Source organism: Styela clava, chromosome 4 (assembly GCF_964204865.1).
Source record: "Styela clava chromosome 4, kaStyClav1.hap1.2, whole genome shotgun sequence".
Taxonomy (NCBI): domain Eukaryota; kingdom Metazoa; phylum Chordata; class Ascidiacea; order Stolidobranchia; family Styelidae; genus Styela; species Styela clava.
In genome coordinates, this window is record NC_135253.1 from 8017234 (window position 1) to 8039407 (window position 22174).

At 36.1% G+C, this 22174-nt stretch overlaps 1 protein-coding gene across 2 annotated transcripts; it reads left to right on the forward strand.

Annotated features, from left to right (window-relative positions):
• Nucleotides 1-14935: 14935 nt before the first annotated feature.
• On the forward strand, nucleotides 14936-21202 carry LOC120325870 (sodium-coupled monocarboxylate transporter 2-like). Of its 2 annotated transcripts, XM_039392040.2 has the most exons (13): nucleotides 14939-15153; nucleotides 15331-15434; nucleotides 15677-15865; nucleotides 16236-16301; nucleotides 16556-16675; nucleotides 16965-17119; nucleotides 17243-17383; nucleotides 17723-17941; nucleotides 18265-18377; nucleotides 18664-18818; nucleotides 19000-19223; nucleotides 19534-19637; nucleotides 20573-21202. In XM_039392040.2, exons 1-13 carry the CDS (start codon nucleotides 15102-15104, stop codon nucleotides 20782-20784), a joined length of 1854 nt encoding a protein of 617 aa, XP_039247974.2. In that variant the 5' UTR covers nucleotides 14939-15101; the 3' UTR covers nucleotides 20785-21202. The 2 variants fall into 2 exon arrangements, with proteins under 2 accessions (XP_077967873.1, XP_039247974.2); XM_078111747.1 differs by lacking the exon at nucleotides 17723-17941 and having other exon boundaries at nucleotides 14936-15153.
• Nucleotides 21203-22174: the final 972 nt, after the last annotated feature.

Below are 22174 nucleotides of genomic sequence, written 5' to 3' on the forward strand. Positions count from 1 at the left end.
GTTCTTTTGAGGAGGAATCGGCTTTGTATTAGCTGTAGCATTACTGATTTCACAAAGTTCGTTATGCCTACTATAATACAATGCACACATTCAATTAGAAAATACTGGAACTGTACAAAATCGTTTTTTCAACTTGGACACTAGACAAATAGTTAAGGATTAAATTAATATAGTAGTTTTTATGCACAATGTCGTTCAGAGGTTTTGTCCACATATATCACATTCGCCAGATATTTTGTCCATTAGCATCTCGTTTCCCTGATGAAACAACAGCTCATTCGCAAAGTGTTTTCTCTTCATACATTTCGTCCAGGGGTTTTGTCCACATATATCTCATTCGCCAGATATTTGCCCACATGAATGTCGTTTATCATGCATCAGATTAACCAGATATTTTGTCCAGGTGTTTTGTCTACATGTATCTCATTCGCCGAATATTTTGTCCACATGAATCCCGTTCATCATACATTTCCTTCACCAGATATTTTGTCTATATATATATATTTCGTTTCCACCATAAAACATTCGCCGTGACTATTCGCTCGTTAAAAAACGACTTTTTCAGTGAGACTCTATTGGAGCGTATAATATTCAATCCATGTTAATTAAATTAATTGTGTCTAACGTAACTCGTGGTGGAGACTTTCAAATACATTGCTACTCTAAAAAGCAGATGTAATATGTCGACATAAACACATGAGATAAACTGTCTAATTATATTTAGTTTTGATAGGTATGTTTGCAATCTTGCCAAATCGTTATCGCCGTTAGGAATCCGTATATTTGCCATTTTGCGAACTAGAGAAATCTGTACTTGTAACACAGATCCGCTCAATCGCAATGCTGCCACTCAGAATATTTTTAAGATATGACCGTTATAATCTCACGACGTAAAATCTATTTTAGTACAATGAAACTCGATTGGATTAATTAATTTATCATCACAATTAACTCACCATCACATTCCGTTAAGTGGGACAAGAGGTACAAGTAGTACACGTGGTGCAAGTGGCACACGTGGGGAAAGTGGTACACGTAGGAAAAGTGGAACACGTGGTGCAAGTGGGACATGTGGTGTAAGTGGTACATTTTTGAGACACCGTTACTTAATTAGATAAAACGCAGTCCTTCCCTTTTTACTAAGTCCCATTTATCCGAAACAGGCTTATCGTAAAAACTAATACATTTCCACATTGGGTGATTCAAAGAGCAACATATACACTTCTGTTTATTGAGATGGAATTTTGGCTCATTCTTCAAGTTGGAAAAATGATTTATATTCGAGTTAGTTTGTGTGGAAAATACTCTCTGTGGTTTCCTGGTCTTCGAGAAAACAAATTAGCTCTTGAAATGTAGTGAAATAAGCAGTGGCGGCGCGTCAATAGGGCCAACCGGGGCAATCCCCGGTTGTTTTTTTGGTGTAATAAAAAATATTCGAAAAATACCTCAATATCGGTTGCACAGACTGTCTACACTAGCCATATTCTCCCGACATGGTTCATTTTTCGCTCGCAAAGCCTTCGCCGAACGTCGACGGGGCGACGCCGATTTTGCCCCGGTTGCTCATTGTATATCGTATTCTCTCTTTTATCTTCCACTCGCCGCGTTTGTCCCGTTTGTTTTCTGTTTCTTTTACTAAATCATCGGGGCCGATCGGGGCTAGCCCCGAAATTCTGACGACACAATGCCGACGTTTCTTACAACAACGTGTTGACATATTCACGCATTCCTTCTCGTTCGTTGGTTGCTTGAAGAGTTGATAGTTTCCTCGCCTTCGTTTTTGTCGCTTGTTTCGCTATTTGAATCAGTTAGAGACCTTTAGTCCATTTGCTTTCGATTTTCCACATTCCTTTTGAGCTCCTCACTTCTTTCCGGCTTCGCATTTCTTAGCCTTAGACCTCATAATGAATAAGGTTGATGCACTACTTCGCACTCCGTTTTCGCAGCTGCCGCTGGAACAAAAATTAGAGGTACAACGTCTTGGGCCTTATCAACCACAAAATTGTTCACTGGAACAATCCCATGACGGAGGAAAGCGTCGGCGTACATTCTGCGCAGAAACTTGGTATAAAAAACACGAATGGTTGTGTTATAGCGAGGACAAAAATGCACTTTTTTGTTTTTATTGCCTACTTTTTGCTACCGCCCGTGACTCACGTTGGTGTAAATTTGGTTTTAGAGATCTTAAACATCTTTCCGAGCGTGCCAGGGATCATCAATCTTCTATGGAGCATCTGGACAATGCAGTAAAATACCGAACATTCGGAAATGTTAATATTGCAGCACAGTTGGATGAAGGACGCGCGGTTTCTATTCGTCGGCACAACCAAAACGTCGAGAAAAACCGCCATGTTCTCGGTCGATTGATAGATGTTTTGAAGTTCATTGGTTGTCACGAGCTGTCCCTCCGTGGGCACGATGAACGGGCTGGCTCTTCTAATCGAGGGGTATTTTTGGATATGGTGGAATACACCGCATCCCTAGATACAGTATTGAGAGATCATCTTGATGCCGCAACTGTTTCGAAAGGGACATCTAAGGATATCCAAAATGATTTGCTCGACTCAATGTATAAAATTTATTTACAACATTTGGCTCTGGAAATTGAGAATTGCCAGTTCCTTTCGATTCAGTCTGACGAGACAACTGACATCACGTGCGTTTCCCAACTGGCTGTGATTTTTCGGTTTGTGAAAGACGGTAAAGATGATTTTCCTCATGCGCATTTTTTACATTGTTATGCACACCAATTTAACCTCGTTATTAAAAATATGTGTCTTGATACCCCTCTCGTCCGTATATTTTTTGCAAATGTTTCGGGGTTTTCTTCATTTTTTTCCGTTTCGCCGAAGCGCTCTGACCTCCTTCGCCAGATATGTAGCCGCCGTCTCCCAGCTTGTGCACCAACACGTTGGAACTTCCAATCACGCGTGGTGCAGGGCGTGTCCGAAATTAGGTCTGAGCTCATTGAGTGTTTCAATGGCATTCAGAGCTCTCCGGTTTGGGACGAACGCTCTGTGAGGGAGGCGGCAGGTCTAAAACGTCTGCTAGAAGATGGTGAGTTTTCATTTTTTCTCCACAATATTCTATCACGTGGATGTATTACACGGCGCATTGCAGTCAAGGCTAATGGATGGAGCGTCTGTGCAGTCGTGTATTTCAGACTTCTGCGATGCTGTATCTCGTATCCGGGAAACAATAAAATACGACGACACATGGAGTGCTTCTTTACGCCGCGGGCAAACAACGCAGCGTTTGATTTTGTCTGCAAAGGAATGCTGTGACATTCTGGTGAATCAAATTGGCGATCGTCTGCGCACTGAACACCTTGCCGCGTTCTCTTTGATGAACCCCAAAAAATTTTCAAAAGTTGCACGTCAATTTCCCATCCATTTGTTGGCTACTGTCTCCAAATTTTACCCCATGATAAACGTGGGTAAATTGGAAAATGAATTGCGATGTATATACACCAATCAAACTTTTTTGAACATCACATCAACTTGCGCGCTCTATGGGTTTCTCATAGATAACACTCTAGTAACTACCTTTGCGGCGTCTGCAAAATTTCTGGACATCATTTTGACGACGCCTATTTCTTCCGCCGACGCAGAGCGAACATTCAGCACGCTGAAGCGTATTAAAACGTATCTCAGAAATACAATGAAGCAAGATAGATTAAATTCCTTGGCTGTCTTATTCATTCACAGAGACGTTATATCTGGGATGCATGACTTTAAACAGCGCGTTATTGAGCATTTTGCTCCCAAGAAACCGCGGCGTGTTGCATATATGTTCAAGCAGTAGAAGTCTAGCAGCACATATATCTATGAGTGAGCCACGCATGTCCTTATCTTTGCATTAACTTTCCTTTCTTCATAGTAACGTTTTAAACCTTATTTTAGGTTTTGTCTGCTTTCCCGAAGTTTCTGTTAATATGTCATTGTATTTATCTGGGTAAATATTGCCTTTCCTTTTGAAAGAGGTTTCAAAATAAACTATGTCTATATTTATTAATCCCTTGACTTGGACCGGTTTTAAAGACACTTCCTTATTTTTAAAAATTGTCGCTTTTGCCGATTGGTTGTTACCGATGGAATGGTTTTTATACTCATAAAATGATGGGAGAACTTACAGCGCTCATCCTGTCCCCGTAGATGGGGTGACTTGGTCCCGCAGTAGCTTACCCCGGTTGTCAAAATGACCACGCGCCGCCACTGGAAATAAGAATTTAATCTTCCACTCACCCGATCATGGAATTTTATCTCAAGATGTATTGGTAGTTTACGGAAAACATCAAGAATGACGCTGGATGAATTGAGATCACTTGCACATCCCCATTGTTCCAGGATGGTTTGGCAATTAAGCAGCACCGTTGTTGTGAAATCGCTGAGACTCTCTATTGAGTCTATATGTTCCTGAATTTGAGGTCCTTTCGTAACAGCTTCCAAGTGAGCTTCGACAACAATATGACGTTACCCAAATCGAGTTTCAAGAAGACTCAATGCCTATTGCAAGCCTTCAGCAGGATTTTTGTAGGATCCGCAGGAGCGAATTATCTTGTGTGCCTGACCTGTGCACATATCGAGCAAATAGCGTAGCTGAACTGCTGAACCAGGCATCTGAGTCAATATAGTCTCTTTGAACGTTTTGGCAAATTGGAAATAGTCCAAAGGCGATCCATCAAAATGTTCCAACTGTCGTTTTGGAAGTGTAAATCCTCGATGAATGAGAGCATTAATATCACGTAGATCACCAACCCGTTGCCCGCGGGCACCAAGTCGCCCGTGAAGACCACATGAGTCGCCCGCAGGACCGTTCCAAAATAAGCTCCATGACGGCGCTTATGAGTAAGCTACATTACTATATTAATTATTGCAATGATCAATTTAATTTGTTTTTGACCTAAGTAATGTGACGGGGCATTCAATTAAGTCCAATTATGACATCACATAGAAGTCATCTTATACGAACACGCGTTTTTTCTTGTCCGTTGGTCTATGGAACAACAATAATATAATTATTGATTCCAAAGAAAACCTACCATTTTCACGATGAATGAGAGGTGGATTCATTTTTACCATCGTTAAAACAGCCTGCGTATGTCTCATTTGCGAGACGATTGTAGCGACGGCAAAGCGGGGAGATATTTCACATCTTGTCACACAATCTACCACGCTAACTATCCACTGTCCAGCGCAGTATGTGCAGGAAAAGCTCGCGCCTCACTTGTGGAAATCTGCAAGACTCGCTCAGAGTCACAGTGTCAAGTTACATGCCTGAGTACAACGCATTGGTGGAGAGCAAGCCTGCCCAACCTTTTTCGTCTCGCGGGCCACTTTCATGTGACGAAATTCGTTGCGGGCGCAAACGATTGTACCAAACATTAATACCAGCTAAGTCCTGATTACGGTGTAGGTAATTTACATAATACATAAAAGGCAATTTTTTATGATAAAATCAATCAATTTAATTATTGCTTTCTGGTTACTGAGTAGGGCTGGCAAATTATTCGAATATCAAGTCGAATATTTGAATAGCAGTTTACTATCGAATATCTGGTAACACGGGGCGTGAACATGACACTTGTGGTTTTCTGACGACCACGCGAGAACATACACATCACGTCGACATTGAGGGATGGTATATTTGCGTTATAGTGTTTCTATTCATTCATTTTCAGAAGCTATGATACTGCCTCAATGTTTAAATGAGCATAATGTGCGCCAATGTCGCGGGAATATCAAGGTATGTGGGCCGTTTCGTAAAATTTGAAACACCAATACAAGTATTTAATGAAGTAACATTACAAAGATTTCTGGACGAATACCCTATATATACTGATTTGTGACCAATATGCAGCAATGCAAATGAGTCAATTTCATCAGAATTATTGACGGATACGCAGTGACGACATTTCCGTAATATTATTTAACCCAAACATAAAAGGACAACCGAGTCCCAGGACCAGTACCAAAGATATTGTTGACTTTTTTTATCTCACGTTGGCGATAAAAACGATCAAAGCGATCAAAGACACGCAAGAAACAATCAGAATGAAATTAATTTGCAAATTTAGGCTCCAAATTCATTCTTATAATAACGCTCAGCGTTCGTCCCCCGCTTGCTCCACATTCTTGGAGATAATTATGATATTGGGAGTCAAGTTGAACTTTTTGATGCATCACTTCATTTTTGCCAAGTTAAGGCATCTTTTCTTTAAGTAACACTCTCCTCAGTGTTCGTTTTGAAATCTTCAATTGTTTGACATAGGTTGACGCAGTCTTGTACCGCAGTATAAAATACTTCTTTTTTGTCAGTGACAAGCTTGTAATTCGTTGTATGCGACGTCAATTGGTTGATTTCCTTGTGAATATTAACCACCATTTGTATCATATTGTTCAATGATCGAATCATGTCAGTAAGACTTAATGACATGATGCTCTTTTCTTTAGTATTTTCTTGTGATGTTGTTAACGCTGTTTGCCCGCTTTCATTGGACATCTTGCTACTTTCAGATACTACAAATGCGAGTGCACCGTATTGAAGTCAGCAATAATTCAGCAAACCTTTTGTTAAATTAAGTGATGAATGGAGAAATAGCAGCTTTCCACCTATTCGCAATCACAAGAATAGCTGTCAAATGTTGGAGACTTGGACTAGAGTTCCAGCGTTTCGACTTTAGCGTACTGTAGACTCCTAACCTTTTGCTTGATGCAAACAGCAATACCTTGATACGATCTTAGTTGAACCTCGCAAAATCCCTCCCCGTTCCACACTGTCAAACAATTTCAATTAATTCGAAACTTATATTGAAAAGGTTCCACAGCACTTTAAATGACAATGTTGAAAGTTTTTCATCAGGCAGTATATCCAGAAAATAATAGTAAACATATAGGTAACTTGCAGATTCAGGTGTAGAGATCTATGGTGGCCCATCGTTGTCACGCGTAAAATTGAAAAAATAAATAAAAAACTTAAAATAAAAGTAAAATAAAAAAATTGTTAAAAAAAAATAATAAAAAATAAATAAAAAAAATAAATGCAAAAAAAAATTAATAAAAACGAAAATAAAATAAAAACGGAATAAAAAAAAGCAAAAAAAAAAATTAAAAAAAAAAAAAGCGTGGATAAAAAGAAAATAAAAGGGTTGACAACGATGGGCCGCCTCGTAGCCCATCGTTGTCACGCGTTTTTCTTTTGAGAAAATTTGCTTCTGCTTGGGACCAACGTTGTCATGCATATTCCTACGCGCACAAACGGTGTTCCCTGGGTTTCTGACTCACTACTGATTTTCATGAGCAATATTCAATAAATTCAAAACGAAAATGTTCTATAAATTCTTCATGCTACAAGTTCAACTAGAAGTAATATATTTATAATAATGATAAGAGAATATAGAATTGAGGACGAAAATTCGGGAAATTTGGTTTTACGTGTAGAAGGTAATTGAATTGGAGAATGCTGCTCAACTAGCACAGACTTGAATTAATAGAAAAGGACTGTGTGCATAAAGTAGTCTAGTTAGACTCGTCAGTCGGCTCTAGCCACTACTGTCTGATCGTACAACTACGAGGCTGGAAGGCGATTATGGTTAGACCTGATATCAATGGAACGTGCATGTCAGCATGTACATACGGTATGGCATACCGTACAGCCGTAACGTACCGATTCAGACGAATGATAAATCGCGCGGACTCGTCCATTTATTTCAATCCAACCCTCGATTCATCATATTCTACTAGACCTGCGTATCTCCCACTCGTTTCATGAGTGACTGTATGCTGGGTACCGGGTACGATCAGACGGTATCGGTATCGCACGAGTGTCCGGACAACTGAGCATTTAAGCAGCATTCTCCAATTCGACTACCTTCTACACGTAAAAACAAATTTCTCGAATTTTCGTATTCAATTCTATATTCTCATATCAATATTTTAATATATATTACTTCTAGTTTAACTTGTATCATGGAGAGTTTATAGAACATTTGCAAATTAAATTTATTGATTATTGCCCAAATAAATCAGTAATGAGTTAGAAACCATGGGAACACCGTTTGTGCGCGTAGGATTATGCATAACAACGTTGGTCCCAAGCAGAACCAAATTTTCTCAAAATAAAACGCGTGACAACGATGGGCCACGAGGCGGCCCATCGTTGTCAACCCTTTTATTTTCTTTTTATTCACGTTTTTTTTTCTTCCTTTTTTTCATTCCGTTTTTATTTTATTTTCGTTTTTATTTTTAATTTTTTTTGCATTTTATTTTTTTTTTCATTTTTTTTTCATTTTTTTACAACAATTTTTTTACTTTACTTTTATTTTAAGTTTTTTATTTATTTATTTTTTATTTTTTTCAATTTTACGCGTGACAACGATGGGCCACCATAGAGATCGTCTTGAGAAAAAATAAACATAAATAAACGTCCAGTGGACGGATAACTTGTAACGGTAACGGGGTTATGGGTGACAGGTACCGTGGAGCAATAATTCCCATTCAAGTCATAAACGTATAACTAATCTAAATGCAATAGTCCTAACAACTAAGCAAAGACTAACGGACATAGTAACTAAACTAAGTTATACGCAGCTCACTGCAGTGCAAAATTATCAAGGAATTGCAGCTACAAACAGTTACAGTCAGCAAAATGCGCCTCGATAATCAAAGATGCTTGTCGACTTCGGCAAGTCTAGAAACGTCTCGATGTGACATCACAAAGGGGTACACATAAACAAAATTGAGCAAGGAGATTGCGACACTATAATCATAATGTAAACAACTTGATTACAAAATGGAATTTGATTATTAGCAGTCCGTAACAGTTCGTGTATTATGCTGATTGCTGACTGACTGAACGCCAAATGTTGGAGACCGGTCGGGACTAGACGTTGTAAAATGGGACTATCCAATCATTGGTTGTAAACTTGAAAAACAAAGCCAAGTCTTGTGAATTTGGTGATCTCAAAAATGAGTGGATTAAAGACAGAATTTTGACTGGCATGATGATGATGATAACCTGCGAAGGTAATTGCTAAAAGAAACTAATCTTACATTGAAAAAAGCTATTGATATATGTGTAATATATCTACTTACAAATGAGAGAATGAAATCTCTATCGATGAATGCAACAAAAGAAGTTTATTCTGTATATCAACATAAAAGATACACACGCCATAGTCCGAAATTTAGACCCAACAAGTTCGCAATGAACAATAGAACATTCCGTGCAAATAATGACAGATTCCATAAGTCTGATAGTCATTTTCAGAGTGTGTCTAAATTTAATTCTGCTTGCCAGTATTGTGGGTTATATCATGATAAATCACGTCACTCTTGTCCAGCATGTATCTTGTCACAAAATGAACCATTTTCAAAGAATGTGTTTTATTAAACGTGGTCAATCAAAAGAATGTCATAGATCTTCATATGATGTTCACGACAATCAAAACCAGACCCTGGTTCATGAGGTTATTGACATGTATAATGCTGATCATTTTTATGTTGGTTCATTTGATTGTGTCAATTCAGTTAAGAATACTATTCCTGATGAAGCTTTTGCTGGTTTATATGTGAATAACAACCATGCCAAACTCAAAATTGATACTGGTGCTAAATGCAATGTCTTGCCATTGCATATTTTCACTTGTGTCAGATCTGATGGAAAAATTGACAAGAGAAATCCTGCATTTTTGATTGGTTATGGGTCTAGTAATAGAATTCCTACAATTTGATCTGTTGTTATAAAATGTATTTTCCGTAATTGTCCATATTTGCTTAAATTTCAAGTTGTTGATAGAAATGTCACATCTATTCTTGGAATTAATGATTGTATAAATTTGAATTTTTCTTACTTTGAATGTGCATGAGTTTAATAAACCCCAAAGTGTTCCCTCTGTACTTTCGCCCGAGTTCCTTCAAAAGTATGTTGAAAATAAGTTTCCTGATCTATTTGATGGTAAGCTAGTTGAATTGCCTATTTTTTATCATATGAAACTTCGTTACGATGCACAGCCTGTGATCAGACCTCCCAGAAAAGTTCCTGTTGCAATGCAGAAACTTGTGAAACAAGAGTTAGATAGAATGGTTGCCAATAAAATTATTTTACCAGTTGACGAAACAACTGAATGGGTGTCAAGCATGGTTGTCACAAAGAAAAATCTGGTTCCATCCGAATTTGCTTAGATCCTAGTTTGTTGAATACATATATTTTACGTGAGCATTATCCAATGAGAAATATTGAAGATATTGTTGCCACGATGCCCAATGCTAAATATTTTGCTATATTAGATGCATCTTCTGGTTTTTGGCAGATTAAGCTTGATCATGAATCTTCACTGAAAACTACTTTTATCTCACCTGTTGGTAGATTTTGTTTTTTGCGTATGTCATTTGGAATTTCGTCTTGCCCAGAAGTGTTTCAGAAGGCTAGTATAGATAATTGTTGTCAAACTTTTATGGCCTATGTAGTTTCCGAATGATTGCGCGGGCCTCTTGACATGGTAGTTATGTTTTTGTTTTCACTACACTGAATACGGGTTAATAAAAAAAACAAATAAAACCCTCATACCAAAATTATAAGAACAATGAAAGGAAAAAGGCAGGAAAACAGATAGAAATACATGGCAGACGATAAAAATAAATTCAAATATCTCTCTCCAGCAATAACGCTCGCAAAGAGACCCTTAACAAAGCTTTTGATAGCTGAGTGGTAGCTCTCGAGCGTTTGAACGAGGAATAATTTTTCAATAGTGGCTCAGTTTGGGAAAAACATCGGGCTGCGAATAATACCGCGCGTGTCACTCGGAAACCTTCGGTGGGCCACGGGTTGGACGACCCTGCTATAGATCAACTTTTTGATAAGCTACACTGTCGTATTGTTGTTCATGACATTCTAATTTGGGACTCGACTGAGAATGAATTATTTGATCGTATTTTGTTTATACTTGAAAGAGCTAGAGGAGTCAATTTGAAATTAAATTTGTTCAAATGTAAATTTATGACACAAGAAGTTGAATATTGTGGTCGTAATTTGGGTTCGAATGGTTTAAAACCATCTCTTCAAATTACTCAAGCTATTCGTGATATGCCAGAGCCTACTGATAAACATTCTTTGCATCGTTTTATTGAAATGATTACTTACCTTGCTAAATTTTTGCCGAAATTGAGTGAACATACTATAAATTTATGTTTATTGCTTAGAAATTATGTTGAGTGATATTGGAACAAAAATAAACGTAATGATTTTAGTATGCTTAAAATTATGCTTTCCAATATGTCAATTTCGAAATTTTATGATTGTAACAAAAGTGTAACTTTAACACGTGATGCATCCCAGAAAGGGTTGGGAGCTGCTTGTTTACAAGATAATGTACCAATTGCTTATGTGTCCCGTGCATTAACCGATACTGAAACAAGGTATGCACAAATTGAAAAAGAACTTCTAGTTGTTGTTTTTACTTGTGAACATTTTTTATCATTATATATATATATATGGTAAAAAGATTTTGATTGAATCTGATCATAAACCCCTAGAATCTATATTGTCGAAACAAGTCAGATTGCAAAAAATAGTGCTACGTTTACAAAAGTATGATTTGGAAATCATTTACAAAAAAAGAGAATGAAATGTACATTGCTGATACAATGTCCCGAGCATATGTTTCAAATGATAAACCTGTTGATATTAAGCATGACTATGATGATTTTGATATTCTGACAATTGTTTCTTTTTTCCCACCAAGTACACATGAATTAGTTGAAAAAACCAGGACTGATCAAACATGACAAGAACTGATTAAAATTATCAAGCATGGATGGCCTAATACTGTAAAAATATTGCCAACCCAAGTTCAAAAATATTTTCCATTTCGAGATGAACTTATTAAACATGATGGTGTTGTGTACGAGTCAAATAAAGTTGTTGTTCCTGAGTCACTACAACAAGAATATATTACACAAATACACCGAGGACATATAAATGTTGAAGTTGAAAAGAACCGTGCACGTGATTATTTGTTTTGGTGCAATATTCCCGTTTTATATCCTATGCTCATATTTTATTGAACAATAAATTGATCTTATGGATCTAAATATCAAGTTTACCTAAAATTACCATAAAGTTTGTAACTTGTATTGCTTTTTACTGGCAATGTTTGTGAAAGCCTGTCTACTCATAGAATATTCGATATCGTGAACATTTCCTAATTCCTCATGAAAATTTCTTTCCGAAATCTAATTTATGAATATTTTTACGATTAAAAAAAAACATTCATGACCCCATTAAAACCTTAAAAATTGAAAGCGATTGTTCTACTTAAAAATAATTCCGCGCTTTTTCGGTAAACTTTCTCCCGCGCTCTCTCCAAATATACTAATTGAGGTAATCAAATTTCGTGAAGTATGATCACAAAAAGAGCTATCGCAATGATTTTAGCTACAGAGAATCATCACAACAATGTTTTAGATTTGCAGATGATACATCAGATTTTGGGTCCCCGTTTAAGATAACCCGCGTGCCGTATTTGAAATTAAACATGATCCATTGCTGCCGTTTAATTGATTTTATATTGAAATACATATACACATATTTTAGACTCAACTGCCTAATGTGTTTGAAAGTGCAAAATCCTCTTCAGTTATATAATTCAAAAAATTTTATTATGCAATTGAACTTCAATAGAACGTTATGCAACTAAACATTTGACTCTGACGTGACTATTCCCCGTGGAAATAATTTTACCACCATGCCTCTGTGCGTTTGTTTCGATTTGCACAGTAAGTTGTCAGTTCGAGGTCGACCCCCAACATTTTCGAAAGAATGAAAAAGTCGCTAATAACGCGCGTGTTTGCATTTTGTTAAAATCGTCAATTGTTTTTATCAGCGTGGCGTGTTATTTAATCCTAAACACGTTCACGTTAGTGTTTAATCCCCTGAATCAAATATTTTACTTAACATATATATATATGTCTTGTGCCACGAGGACGATGGTAATTACTTTTTGTTCTTGCACGGAACTGTGAAACCAAGTTATTATATAAACATATTATCGGCACTTTACCTCACATTTCATGTCCCCAGATTATCTTAGTATTTCACAGCAATAATGCTTTTTATTCGAAACAATTGCTGGTAGAACTGAAAACATTTAAAATAATAAAGAAAGACATTTTAATGTCCCCGTATGAATTGATTACTTTGCCCAAAAAATGAAAAATCAGCAAATTCGTTCTAAAATCGGCTTTTTAATATGACACATGTTTTTATTGACTAAATTAAATCGTACTTTCTGAGATTATATAGCAGAGTTTGAGATTTTTCAACGGCAATGAGGGATCCGCAAGATCGCAAAGATACCTATCAGAACTAAATATTTTGTGGCAGTTTTTCTCGCATTTCTATGTTTGCAGATTGCCGTGGTATTTTGGAGTAAAAATGCTTTTATTTCGTCGTAAGTCGACGCAGCCGCGAGTTACGTTGAACACAATTAAATTGATACAGAAAGACATTTCGAAATTCTCGTAGATGTTATGAATATTTTACTCGACAGGAAAATTCTTATACGCTGAAAAGTCGGCTCTATTCAATGTTCGAAATGAAAGACAAGACAAGCTTTGTGGTATAAGCAAGTAATTGTGAGACAAGCACTAACTAGTAACTTTAGCACGTAATCGCCCCCTACCCTTTTGGAAATCCTGCCTGCGCCCTTGCTCACGACTAAGAACTGTATGATTAATAAAACTTAAATAAACATTTACTCCGGGCACATATACATAATCAAATTGAATTAAACATAAAAAAAATACAAATTTTTGTGGGGATTTCTCCGTTACTCCCGTTATCACCAATTGTTTCTGGAGCCATGATCTCGACAAAAAAAGACAAGGAAGAGGAGAGCAATAAATCACAAATATTTCTGAACACGTGTAATCCCGCTGACGTTCTGACTTGAACTGTTGCATGCTGAAGGGTCGAGTCTCGAGTGGCAGCCGAGACGCGCGGTTCAGGTGGCGTCATCTCCCTCGGCCGCATGGCTCGCGTGCAATCATAGCTGAATGGTCGCCGAGAATTGAGTAGGGGAATCCTTGCACCGGTTTTCAACAAAAGTAGCTGAGTTTTTGTTGAGCACTACGACTTTATCGACAATAAATGTTCGAATACGAGTTAATTGAGTTGGACAGAAGCTGACAATAGAATAACGGATAATGCAATAAATGTCGACATTGTTTAGTTCGTAGCTAGTTTGATTATGCCAGAACTAATAATCCATTGACAAACGGATGTCAGTACGCAGTTGATCATCTCTTAGGATAAGGCAGCGTTGTATATTTTGGCACCTCACTATTATATTGAGTGGTGGCCTGCTCTGAATGATACTGAATTTAAATAATTAGATAATTATCCTAAGCAATAGCCTTGCAAAAGGGTGCAACTACCAGAGCGATTATCCATTTTCAATTTATAGCAAAATCAGAAAGTTACCGCATATAATATGTTGTATTTATATGTATCGGCTATATGAAAGAGCATATTAGGTAGTTTTATAGTAACATGGCAATCCTACATCATTCATAAAAGAGAATAATAGACCGTCTGTCTGCCTCGTGCTTTCAGACGGATAAAAAGACGAGGGTGAAGGTATCCATATCATATCGTTTAGGGAAATAGATTCTGAGAATCAATAGAAATGAATGGAAAAATGCATGTCCTAGTGATTGTCACTGCTCAAAAGCTGTAGCTCAATTAGGTTTGTTTAGGTCACCGGGGGGAGTTTTTATTTAAATATGGTTCTTGTATTATCAACTGATAAAATAAAATGAGTTTTTGATCAAGTTGTGGTGGTAAAGGACTTGGCCTTCTTTAATGCATATGACATGTGGTAACTGACAAACGTATTGGTATATTGACAAATGAGATATTCAATTTCACAAATGAAAAAAAGGGTTGATTACGAACTGTTTGATTGCTGTTCAATTTGACGTTGTTCCTGGTATATGCCGCTATTATGTTTTTGAATGACTTCGATTCAAAATTTTGATTTTGTGAAAATGTTTATATATATTATCCCTAACGTAAATTATTAGAGCAAGAATTAGCCATAAGGAATGGAGTCAGCAAATTCATATTTCCTTCCTGTTGACTTTGTAATATTTGGAGGTGAGCTTTGAATTTTTTTATTGGCAATTGAAAATTAGAATTTTGCAAGTGAAAATTAAGTATCAAAATCTGCTACTGTATATTTAAACTATGGACGTGCATTAAATGCTAACTCCCTATTATATGAAACGAGTAAGGATATCATTTCAAATAATATCATGTCCCTAATTGTTCCAGGAATACTGTTTGTCTCTGCTTCGATTGGCGTGTACTTCGCTTACAAGGACAGGAAAGTTCAAACAACGGAAAACTATTATTTTGGACGCAGAAATGTGTCCCCGGTAACCGTGCACTCATTTAAACATAATACGATATGACTTAGCAGTTTGGTGTAAATGCAATTATTTTAGAAACTAGTATGGAAATGCCATTTACTCGAGACGAATCTTGACTTCCTCTTTCATTTTCCGAAATATTACGTGATGATTAAATACAGTACTGAGTTCATGCTCATCAATGTTTCGAGACGCTTTTTATATATTTTCCAACGATTGAGGCAAGCTTCAAACCTTTTTGATTTCAGATTATTGTTGCAATGTCATTATCAGTGTCATACATATCAGCGCTTACTGTCATCGGCAATCCAGTCGAAGTATATCTCTATGGTACGGTATATGCATGGACCGTGGTTGCAAACCTCATAGGATTTATTGCTGCTTCAATATATTACATTCCATTGTATCATCGGCTTCGTATAAAAAGCGTATACGAGGTTAGCTTTGCATTTTGATGACAACAATTTTTATATTCGTTTCAAGTTTAACGAGTTGGAATTTTTGTGCCAATCTATACCCAATATGCTGATATTATACGTCGAAATTCGCCGTATTAGCTTTCACAATATAAACCAGGCCTCTATATTTTCTCAAATCAGAATTTCTCACGGTATTTTCATCGAAACATTACTCATTCATACTATTTTACGCCATTTCGAATTTGATTTACATCAAAGTGTTTCGTATAATAACAATAACATCAGGACTTGTATTCGGGTGTTTGTGAAATCGTTTTGAGCAAAATTTTAGAGGAGAAAATGATTCAATATGATTATTTTTAACTTTCAATATTTCACATTTCAACAGTATTTGGGTCGACGCTTTCATTCTAGAATACGATCATTTGCTTCCACAATGGCGATGCTAGAATTGGTAAGCTATTTCAAGGTATAATTAGAAAAAACTTCAAAAATCAATCAGTTCGATTTACTGCGTAAAGAACGAAAAAAACGATGAAATTCAAATATATATTATGGTAGACGGGCAATTACCAGGTGATTCCGATAACACTGATTCGCGAATAAAAGTGGTATACACGTAATTACATGAATCAACAGCAACTAACATTACTATGTCATAAATGTGATATAAACTTGAATGAAATGTAACCTGAAATGTATTTTCAGACATTTTACCTGGGAATAACTGTATATCTTCCTTCTCTTGCGTTGAGCGCAGTGACACCTCTTGAGCTGAACTGGACAATTGCATTGACAAGTATCCTCTGCACATTTTACACCAGCATCGTACGTTGATTTTCGAACAATCAAACTGATAAAATTACAAATTTACGCACAATGAAATGAAAAATATTGAAAAACTAATGAAATTAGACATCACCAAAATGATATCACGTCGATATATTTACATCTATTCAGGTTGCAAAAGAATAAAAAAAAGTCGAACAATGAAAAATAATCAAATTTGGCTTAAAATGTAATATTGTATAGCATAAAGGAGATTAACTGTACTTATTTTGATGGCGGCCCTATTTGTCATTGCACGTTTTGATTGTCATTATCTTTATGGTTACAGGGAGGAATGAAGGCAGTGATATGGACGGATGTTCTGCAAGGTGTTATCATGATTGCAGGAATGCTTGCAATTTTCATTCAGGCAATAATAATGTATGGAGGCTTCGGACCAATAATAGATGCCGCAGACCGTGGAGATAGAAATAATTTGTTCAAGTAAAAGTTGCTCACATAAATTTGTCTAGCACGCAATTTCTACAATAAATTATCAAATTAAATTCGGAATGCTTGCATATAAAAAAAATAATAATTTCCATTTTTGCGCATTGTTGACTCTAGACTAGACATTGATCCCAGAGTTCGAAGTACCGTGTGGACGATTGGAGGTGCATTGGGACTCAGTTCTTGTTATTTGAGTTGTTGTAGTCAAGTCACAACACAGAGATATATGTCATGTAATTCAGTTCGATCATCTAGAATGTAAGTATATATTAGGAATTGTAGTAAGTACTTTTTTCGGAAACATTTCGAGATATGCTATCATTTTACTAGTTCAAAGATGCTTACTAATTGAACGTGAGTATAGAACATAAAGTACAGTATTTGCTAACTGATTACATTTACATGCCCAATAAATTGTTAAAATTTATCGCTTCAACCGCATCCTATTTATGAAGCGCATTCAACTCATATAAAAATCGCATCTGAAAAGCTTTTAAATTAGGAAACACAATACAACACGCAGGATTTCACACTCCGTGTTTTCTATGCATCGTCAATATTGGATAATTTCATTCTCATTCTGTTCATTCTATTAAGAGCTGCATTGTTACAATGGATTCCTGGCACAATTATGGTCCTTCTCTCCATTGCAAATGGTTTAATTATGTATGCTTATTATGAAGGATGCGATCCACTTTTATCTGGTGCGATTGAGAAAAATGATCAGGCAATGCCTAGGTTAGCCCTGGAAATATTTCGAGATTTGCCTGGCATGGCTGGAATGTTTGCGTCGGCTGCATTTTGTGGAACGCTGAGGTGAATTCAAACACAAAATTTTTGATAATTATGGTTTCAAAAACACCAATATATTACATATCGTATTTAGAATGTTTGTATTTTGCAACCTATTTAAAACTTGAGAGCCCAAAATCTAAAAGGGTTTTGTTTTTGTTCTACGGGTTTTAAATATTTCTGGTTTGTGCGAAATTGTATTGCGGTAACAACCAATTACGGTGTTTGGCCTGAGTTACATGTGAATTGCATATGTATTCTTCGTGATTGGAAAAATAGCAATAAGGTTTTGTTATTCTTATAGATTTTTGTTTCAAATGATACTCAATAAATGTGTCTTATTGCAGCACAATATCATCGGGAGTCAACTCTCTATCAGCATTGGCGCTGGAAGATTTTGTCATTCCATGTTTTCCAGCGATGTCGACAACAAGAAAAATGGTTTTCTCCAAAGTAATGAGTAAGTCATTTTAGTTATACGTATGCATCGTAATCCAAAATATACACAGTTTATAACAACAATAATGCAGTTCAATAACAACAGACAATATTTACGCAATGATATCATGAGATTGACATAATTTAGGTATGATGGTTTTTAATGTCCTAGCTAGTGCTTGATTGATAGGTTAGTTTGAACGATTATCTTTGCTATTCTGCAATAATTTTTTTTATTTTACACTTTCGAAATTTATACGTTACGTGAAACTAACCAAACAGCGTCTACTAATGTGTTTTGGGTACAGCTGTAATATTTGGAGGAGTGGTTATGGGAATAGCGTACTCCGTTTCGCTTTTGTCCTCAAACATTATCCAAATCAACATGATAACCGGGGCTGTCGCAGCACCAATTCTGAGCGTTTTCACCATGGGCATGTTCATGCCTTGGATTAACAGTTGGGTACGTATGTTTTCTAGCAAATTATCATTACTCGAAACTTGCCTGCCTTACAGGGGGCCTGCTTTAAAAAAAGCAGAAGAGACGTGCATTTGTGGTTCATCGAGTCACCCATGTCTAAATGCCAAGACTACTAAAAAGTTCTACATACCACAATAAATCTTTATTAATTATTGTCGTCTAGGGAGCGTTGTCAGGAATGATAAGTGGCATTGTCTGTGGAAGTTGGGTCGCTCTGGCTTCGATCAATCAAGCAACCTACCCAGCTACAACTGAGTCTCTACCCGTGTCCACTAACAATTGCACTGTGACAAGTTCTTTACATAATGTCACAACTACTTTATCTACTGAATCATCCGAAGATACCACTGCACTCGAACCTATGTCTACGATATCTGAGGAATATGGGTATTCATATATTTGTTATCAGTTCTGCCCCCGAATATTCAGACAGTATGAGAGTAGTCACTGAAACAACACATTCATTTTTGTTGACTTATGTTTCTGCATTCTTTCTAGTTGTGTATTTTCCCTCCTGCATCAGTTATACCTTTTCTGTCAGGAAAAATCCACACTTATCATTTATTAAAAAATGTGGAAGATTGAAATATATATTTTAATTCATTTATATTCAAAACTTTCAACGCACATATCATATTCAAACAGCTCTTAGTGACTATTCTTTCAAAATAATGAAGATAGTTCTCATTCATTTTAGATCTGTTTTACAATATACCCTGTATTCGATGTCGCCGTTTTTATATGGAACATTTGCATTCTTCGTTTCTATTATCGTCGGGCATATCGTCTCACTGTTTACAGGTCAGAATTTCTGTTTGATAAAATTCTGTTCTGTTGGATAGAATTACATGCATTGCCTTATGTACAAAATTCTGATTATTGTTAACTAGAAATGTTAGGCTAACTTTGTCGAGAAAATCTCACCTTTCCAGGCGTTCGCCATGGACAAATAAACAAATGTTTAAAAATGAATCTTCGTGGAAAACATAATTATTCACAACTACTAATTAGGATAGAAATTCTCATGTCAGAGGCTCCCAGCACTTTTAAATATATTATCTTGATCGTTTAGCTGGAACACAGTGGGTGATTCCCCCCAAAAAGAAGCCATAAATTTCCCAATTATTTCTATGAATTGTATTAAATTTATTTAGTTTTGTTTACACTTGAAACTTGAAAAAGTTTCAGGAATTTAGAACGTTTTGCACAAAATTTGTTTGTTTGCTCTAGAATATGTCCAAATAACATGCTCGGCGTTGAGAACAGACTTGCATCTGCTACGAAAAATTTCGATTTTGACACTATGATCACTCGCATGCACTCCTTCTCTGGGGATTTTCTCGTGGATTCGATTCGAATAAATAGTAAAAAAATAAAAAATATAATCAATGCCCCCCCCCCCCCCCCCCCCAAAAAAAAAAGGAATAAATAAAAATGAAATAATATTCTGCGACCGCTCTTGTTTGAGAACATCCGAAATGAAACTGCGGTTACACGACAAGTTGCAAACAATGAACAGATCAATTTTCTTGTTATGTCGTGAACGTAAACAGAAGCATATCAGTATATTATAGTAGCTTTTATAGGTAGATTGAATTGAAGCCGGATTCGTCATCAATCGTGACCCGTGGGTCAATAATTCGTCATCCCTGCTCTAAGGAGATTACAACTTTTGTGCAACGCGCTACCAATACTAAAAGTATGCTCCGTGTTTAACTCATGTCCTCCTATTTTAGGATTTAACAAGGTATCAGAAGCTGATCCGGATCTATTTGTTCCTGTTATAGATTGCAAAATATTACGTTTCGGCATTCCCGAAAAATCATCAGAAGAAATAGCAGAGAACAGCAAAGAAAATGTTTTTATAAATTCATGCTGTACCGGAGATGATTGTGGTCAAGATTCGCCGGATTCCCCGCATAATGAAAAAAAAGAAACTGTCTTTTAAATTATTTATTGATGCATGCTGTGATTGTCAATATTATTAAAATCTGTTGGATATCCATTGCATTCTTATTAACCAACTGCAAAATTGCTTTTTAGTAGCCGAAATTGCTTAGACCATTGTAACGGATTGTTGAAGATTATAACAAAAACATATACATGTATATAAGTGTTTAAATTTTCGCGTCACAGTGTGATTTTCCATGCGTTATAAAAACCAAATTACTTTCTAAATTCTTTTTAAAAAAGTTCGTAAGCGTTCAGTGTTTAAAGATAAGACTTTTCATCGATTAGATAATTTACTATCTGAACTTTATCATATGTCTTATGCAGATAAACAATATTTTTTTTATCAATGTATGCATCATTTATCTAAAATGTTTAAACAAAATACGATACAGTACATCGCCATGGAAAATGTTTTTATTCGTGTTTACAATTCTAGAGTTTGCTTGCTAAATGTAGGATCAGCCAAGTTTCTCTAAAACATTTTGCGATGAAAGAATGTGCGAAGAAATGTGTATAAGGGAAGTTTATTTTGCAAAGAACTTACATTTTTGATTGAGTATCGCGATCACAAATGAACTTGTAACGGGAATTTGAAAATTTATATTTAATGAAAAAAAGAGAAAACGATAATAGGATATTGATATGGGTATTACAGTTCCGGGGTAATTATCGTAAATCTCTAGGACATTTGAGCAATTTATAAAATGGAAATGTCGCTGCTCATAACGAAACATAATATTATAGGCTGATGAATTCATTGAACCATTTTATATTTTACAATCACATACAGTAATGTTCAACGCTGTGGCTATGTTTGCATGTCACGTTTAACGGTGACCAATTGTAGTGAAACAATGTACAGACATCTCTGAGTTAATGTTTCCAGATTGATTGAGTTAAAAAAAATTCACTGATCAATATATAATTCTTATCTATAACCAATATCTTTCTTCGTAGATAATTCTGTCTCGGTGTGTTTATTAATTTTTACGTAAGTATTTTAGCAGTCATTCGTGTGACTCATCAAGTTTATTTATTTTATTTATATTCCAGTTCTCATAGTATAGACTTGATGTGGCGAATACTTCAAATTCAGAGTTAAATCAGAAAAATTAATAACTTCAAAAAAATATTTTTATTACTCACTATGATAAATGTTATCAAGTGTCGATTTTAATAAACAAGTTTTATTTCCCATGACTCCCATTCGATTTGCGAATTCAAATAGTACTCGAAAATTTTATTACAACAGTTTCCCAGTAAAAATACTCGCATACAAATTAAAAGTAAACACACATTCCACTGGAGAATCAAAGCTGGTTATCAAGCAGCGATAAAATCGGGAATTCTAGTTTTCGTAGTACTGTTATGATCGATAAGCATGG

Coding starts and splice junctions, on each gene's coding strand:
- LOC120325870 (XM_039392040.2), top strand. CDS start 15,102: ATGGAGTCAGCAAATTCATATTTCCTTCCTGTTGACTTTGTAATATTT. Junction 16,676..16,964: donor GCACATTTTACACCAGCATC/GTACGTTGATTT, acceptor TTATGGTTACAG/GGAGGAATGAAGGCAGTGAT. Junction 17,942..18,264: donor GCATTTTGTGGAACGCTGAG/GTGAATTCAAAC, acceptor GTCTTATTGCAG/CACAATATCATCGGGAGTCA.